The sequence below is a fragment of the Zalophus californianus genome, chromosome 11 (assembly GCF_009762305.2).
Source record: "Zalophus californianus isolate mZalCal1 chromosome 11, mZalCal1.pri.v2, whole genome shotgun sequence".
In the NCBI taxonomy this organism is placed as follows: Eukaryota; Metazoa; Chordata; class Mammalia; order Carnivora; family Otariidae; genus Zalophus; species Zalophus californianus.
Window position 1 is genome coordinate 101,135,001 of NC_045605.1, and position 5,226 is coordinate 101,140,226.

A 5,226-nucleotide genomic window follows, 5' to 3' on the forward strand; every position below is an offset into this window, starting at 1 on the left:
GTGCTGAGAAATGCAAACATTTAATTCAGAAGACAAATCTCCTCTTTCATAGCCCATGCAAAAAAATGTTTTTTCCTCCAAACCTTCTGCAAGCTTTGGTAATTATGTTAGACAAAGGCCAAAAGCATGGAACAGAGTGCAAGCTCTATAAAGAAAGATATGTTGATTTGGGTTAAAGTTTAAACAATTTATCTACTGAAACCGTTACATACAAAGGTGGCTCATTGTTTTCTACCAAAGTTGTCCCAACACATTAACGGAAGGAGCCAGAAAATACAAAGGTGCTCAACCAATGGGTGAGCAGGGATGTGGGTTGGGGGTTTTGAAGGGTTGAAGGCTGGGTCATCTAACTCCGGGTCCAGTGCCCTGTCCTTTGAGTTAAAACATTCTGGAGGAATTATTAAAAATATTAAAACATCTTTTGTCTGCCTAAGAAACTTTAACTTTCAAACACATGGACCAAAGATGGAAAGCATAATGCTGTGCATTTCAACTGATAAGTATTATACAATGAAAATGTGATCCTTACACAAATTTTAATGGTGAGTGGAAATTTCTTCCAATTAAAATTAGGGAAAGGAAATTCAGTGGATTCAGTTTATGCTTTGATCTTCTGCTTTGAATCATATCAAGAAACTAGTGCAAGAAGGGTTTAAATGTCCAATGTTGTTATTCACTAAATATAAGATTATCTCCCTGAGTGAGACATTTCCAAGTGCTGCTCTCTTGATTCCTCTAAGTAGCAGAAGTAACCACTGTTCTTGAAGAAGAAAGGTCTGGAATCTGCCAAACCTCAGAAGTCGTGATGGCATTGAGGTCTGGGGGAAGGTTTATCCCACCATTACCTGCCTACTTCCTATTCACACTTACAGACTTGGGATAAAGTTTGTTGAGTACTTTCCAGAGAGCATTTTTTACTTCTTTGTTCCTAAGGCTGTAGATCAAGGGATTCAGCATGGGAATCACCACCGAGTAAAACACAGAAGCGATTTTGTCCATGTCCATGGACTGGCTGGAGCTGGGCTGTAGGTACATGATGATAGTCCCATAGAAGATGGTTATGGCAGAGAGACGAAGACTGAGCGGTGTGGTTGCGTTGTCGACCTCGAGCAGCAGTTGGCTTCTCCACGTAGAACTCTGGAGTAGGAGATTCAGAATCGAATCTCTTCTCCCTTCCCCCTCCTGTGAGATTTTTTTTGATCTTCAGCTACATTTTTCGGCCTTGTGAGGAACCTTATCATCAAAGAAAATGGCCAGCAATGTTACCAACAAGACAGACCCTCGCTCCATGAATTCCCGTGTATTCATTGGGAATCTCAATACTCTTGTGGTCAAGAAATCTGATGTGGAGGCAATCTTCTCAAAATACGGCAAAATTGTTGGTTGCTCTGTCCATAAGGGCTTTGCCTTCGTTCAGTATGTTAATGAGAGAAATGCCCGGGCTGCTGTGGCAGGAGAGGATGGCAGAATGATTGCTGGCCAGGTTTTAGATATTAATCTGGCCGCAGAGCCAAAAGTGAACAGAGGAAAAGCAGGTGTGAAACCATCTGCAGCGGAGATGTACGGCTGCTCTTTTGACTTGGACTATGACTTTCAACGAGATTATTATGACAGGATGTATAGTTACCCAGCACGTGTTCCTCCTCCTCCTCCTCCTATTGCTCGGGCTGTAGTTCCTTCAAAACGCCAGCGTGTATCAGGAAACACCTCACGAAGGGGCAAAACTGGCTTCAATTCTAAGAGTGGACAGCGAGGATCTTCTTCCAAGTCTGGAAAGTTGAAAGGTGATGACCTTCAGACCATTAAGAAGGACTTGACCCAGATAAAACAAAAAGTGGATTCTCTACTGGAAAGCCTGGAAAAAATTGAGAAAGAACAGAGCAAACAAGGAGCTGGAGTTGATCAAGGATGATGAAAAAGAGGCTGAGGAAGGAGAGGATGACAGACAGCGCCAATGGCGAGGATGACTCTTAAGCACATAGTGGGGTTTAGAAATGTTGTCCCATTATTTCTTTACCTAGGCGCTTGTCTAAGATCAAAATTTTCACCAGACCCTCTCCCCTAGTATCTTCAGCACATGCTCACTGCTCTCCCCATCCTTGTCCTTCCCATGTTACATTAATTCATTTTGCCCTGCGCCTTGTCCCATTTTCACTTCCTTTGACGCTCCTAGTAGTTAAGTCTTACCCTGTAATTTTTGCTTTTAATTTTGATACCTCTTTATGACTTAACAATAAAAAGGATGTGTGGTTTTTATCAACTGTCTCCAAAATAACCTCTTGTTATGCAGGGAGTACAGTTCTTTCCATTCATTCATACATGAGCTCAGTAGTTGCTTCCCTAACTGCAGAGGCAATCGCATTAGTTGAGTAGCACCTGAGAGCAGCTTTGAGTTAGAGGTATGTGTGTTATACCCCACGTAAGAGAGCTATGTGGGGCTGTTCAACACAAATGTAACAATGTATTTTTGTGAATGAGAGTTGGCATGTCAAATGCATCCTCTAGAAAAATAATTAGTGTAATAGTCTTAAGATTTGTTTTCTAAAGTTGATACTGTGGGTTATTTTTGAGAACAGCCCAATGTTTGGGACCCTTTTTTCTCAAAATAAACAAGTCCTAATTAAACCAGGAATTTGGAGGAAAAAAAAAAAGAAGATGGTTACAGCAATGAGGTGGGAGGCACAGGTGGAGAAGGCTTTCTTCCGTCCTTCAGCAGAATGCATCCTTTGAATGGTGATGTATATGAAGAGGTAAGAGAGGAGGATGACCAGGAGAATGAAAAAGACACTGAAGCCCACGACACAGAAGACAGCCAAGTTGTTGATGTGTGTGCTGGAACATGAGAAAGCCAAGAGTGGAGGAATGTCGCAGAAAAAATGATTAATCTCATGAGAAGCACAGAATGAGAGTCTAAAGGTGTTTGCTGTGTGAATGGAAGCATCGAGGAAGCCACGGACGTAGGAGCCAACAGTCAGGAGGGCGCACGCACCTGCTGTCATGGTGGTGGTGTAATGAAGAGGCCGGCATACGGCTACATGGTGGTCATAGGCCATGCAGGCCAGGAGGTAGCACTCGACGGTGGCAAAACCCACAAAGAAGAAGAACTGGGCAGCACAGCCATTGTAGGAGATGACTTTGCTCCCTGACTGCAGGGTGGCCACCGTCTTAGGGGCTACTGCTGATGAGTAACCCAGGTCTATGAAGGAGAGGTTACCGAGGAAGAAATACATCGGAGTGTGGAGGTGGGGGTCTGAGAGGATGATCACCATCATCCCCCTATTCCCAACCAGAGTGATGAGGTAGATGAACAAAAGTACCAGGAGGAGGGGGACCTGAAGATTAGGGTCATCTGTTAATCCCAAGAGGATGAACTCTGTGGCTTTTGTGCTATTGTCCGTTGGTCAACTTGAATTTCGTCTGGTGATTAAAGAAGAGTCAATGAAAATGAGAAGAAAGTGTAGGAGGGAAAATGGGATGGTATGAAAATAGTAAACCAGTATGTGTTGACAATGTATAAGGCACATGCAAGACCCTTACATTATATTATAGCATTGAATCCTGTGAGGTAGGTGCTACTATACCCATTTTACAGATGAGAAAGTTAAGGCTCAAGGAGCTTAATATTGACCAAAATAACCTAATCAGCAGGGGTCAGAATCAAAGGTCACACCTTTATATTCCTGAATCCAAAGTCCCATACATTCACAGCTTGAATTATCCTGACTGCTTACATCATATAAAATAAATTATGAAAAGTCCACTAGCATAGTTGTTAAGATTTTATTTATTCCATTTTTAAAAATCAAAAAGAGAGGGGCCCTTGGGTGGCTCAGTCGGTTAAGCATCTGACTCTTGGTTTTGGCTCAGGTCATGATCTCAGAGTCCTGGGATTAAGCCAAGCCCCCCGTTGTCGGGCTCCCCGCTCAGAGGAGAGTCTGCCTCCCCTCTCCCTCTCCCTCTGCCCCTACCCCTGCTCGCACACTCTCTGTCTTATATATAAAAGATATAACTAACTAAATAAATAAATAAAAATCTTTTCTAAAAAATCAAAAAGAGAATAGTAAGAAGTAAAAAGTATAAATCCCTCATTTCTTGTCTTCTTATTCCACTCCCAAAAATATAGCCTCCAAGGAGATTTCCTAACATTTTCCGTGCACATATAACTAAATAGTAGTAATCACAGAAACCCTAACAATGGCTCACTATATGCTAGGCTTTACTCATTGTTAACTCATTTAACTCTTCAGTTTTGATCCTGTTATTTTCCTCCTTTTACACAAGGAGAAACTGCATAATGATAATACCCCACTCACTCAATTCCATTTTTTCACCTTTATAAACAGTGCTCCATGATAGAGCATTTGGCTCTCTTTCTTAGATTATTTCCAGTTGGCAGTATATTTTATGCTCACTCTCCCTTTTCTGGCTACTATCTGCTCTTAAAATCCAGTAGCTTTTAGATGGGACCGGAAAGCTATAATAATAATAATAATGATAGTAACTATTGTCCAAAGTCACATAACTAGTAAGTGTTGGAAGCGGAATGAAAACCTTGGTCTTCCTGATGTTAAGTCCAAGATGTGTTAATCACAACCCTTAATGTCTTTTGAGTTTATTCTTCAACAGCAATTCAATTGACATTTACGTATTTATATGGGAATATAGATGTTCTCACCTCCTATCAGAAATCAGAAATCTTTATTATTAACTCAGGAAACAACGGTTGTTAGTGATGATGCAGAGAAAGGGGAACCCTCTTACACTGTTGGTGGGAATGCAAGCTGGTGCAGCCACTCTGGAAAACAGGATGGAGGTTCCTCAAAAAGTTAAAAAATAGAACTACCCTATGATCCTGTAATTGCACTACTAGGTATTTATCCAAAGGATACAAAAATAATGATTCAGAGGGGCACACACACCCCAATGTTTATAGCAGCAATGTCCACAATAGCCAACTATGGAAAGAGCCCAGATGTCCATTGACAGATGAATCCATAAAGAAGATGTGGTATATATATGCAATGGAAGATTACTCAGCCATCAAAAAGGATGAAATCTTGCTCTTTGCAATGACGTGGATAGAACTAGAGGGTATTATGCTAAGTGAAATAAATCAGTCAGAGAAAGACAAATACCATATGATTTCACCCATATGTGGAATTTAAGAAACAAAACAGATGAACATAGGGGAAGGGAAGGAAAAATGAAATAAGATTAAAAACAGAG

General features: G+C 41.2%; 2 protein-coding genes across 2 annotated transcripts; one reads left to right on the plus strand and one right to left on the minus strand.

Annotated features, from left to right (window-relative positions):
- Positions 1 to 849: 849 nt before the first annotated feature.
- On the minus strand, positions 850 to 3,401 carry LOC113913539 (olfactory receptor 5B21; the record flags this gene model as incomplete). The annotated part of the gene is made up of 2 exons (XM_027577849.1): positions 850 to 1,061; positions 2,663 to 3,401. Coding segments are annotated over 2 exons (951 nt in total), but the record flags the coding sequence as incomplete, so codon positions are not given.
- LOC113914484 (heterogeneous nuclear ribonucleoprotein C-like) lies at positions 1,074 to 1,927 on the plus strand. The gene has a single exon (XM_027579744.2). It carries the CDS (start codon positions 1,250 to 1,252, stop codon positions 1,910 to 1,912), a length of 663 nt encoding a protein of 220 aa, XP_027435545.1. The 5' UTR covers positions 1,074 to 1,249; the 3' UTR covers positions 1,913 to 1,927.
- Positions 3,402 to 5,226: the final 1,825 nt, after the last annotated feature.

Excerpts from the sequence above, each read along its gene's own strand:
- LOC113914484 (XM_027579744.2), top strand. The coding sequence starts at position 1,250 with ATGGCCAGCAATGTTACCAACAAGACAGACCCTCGCTCCATGAATTCC.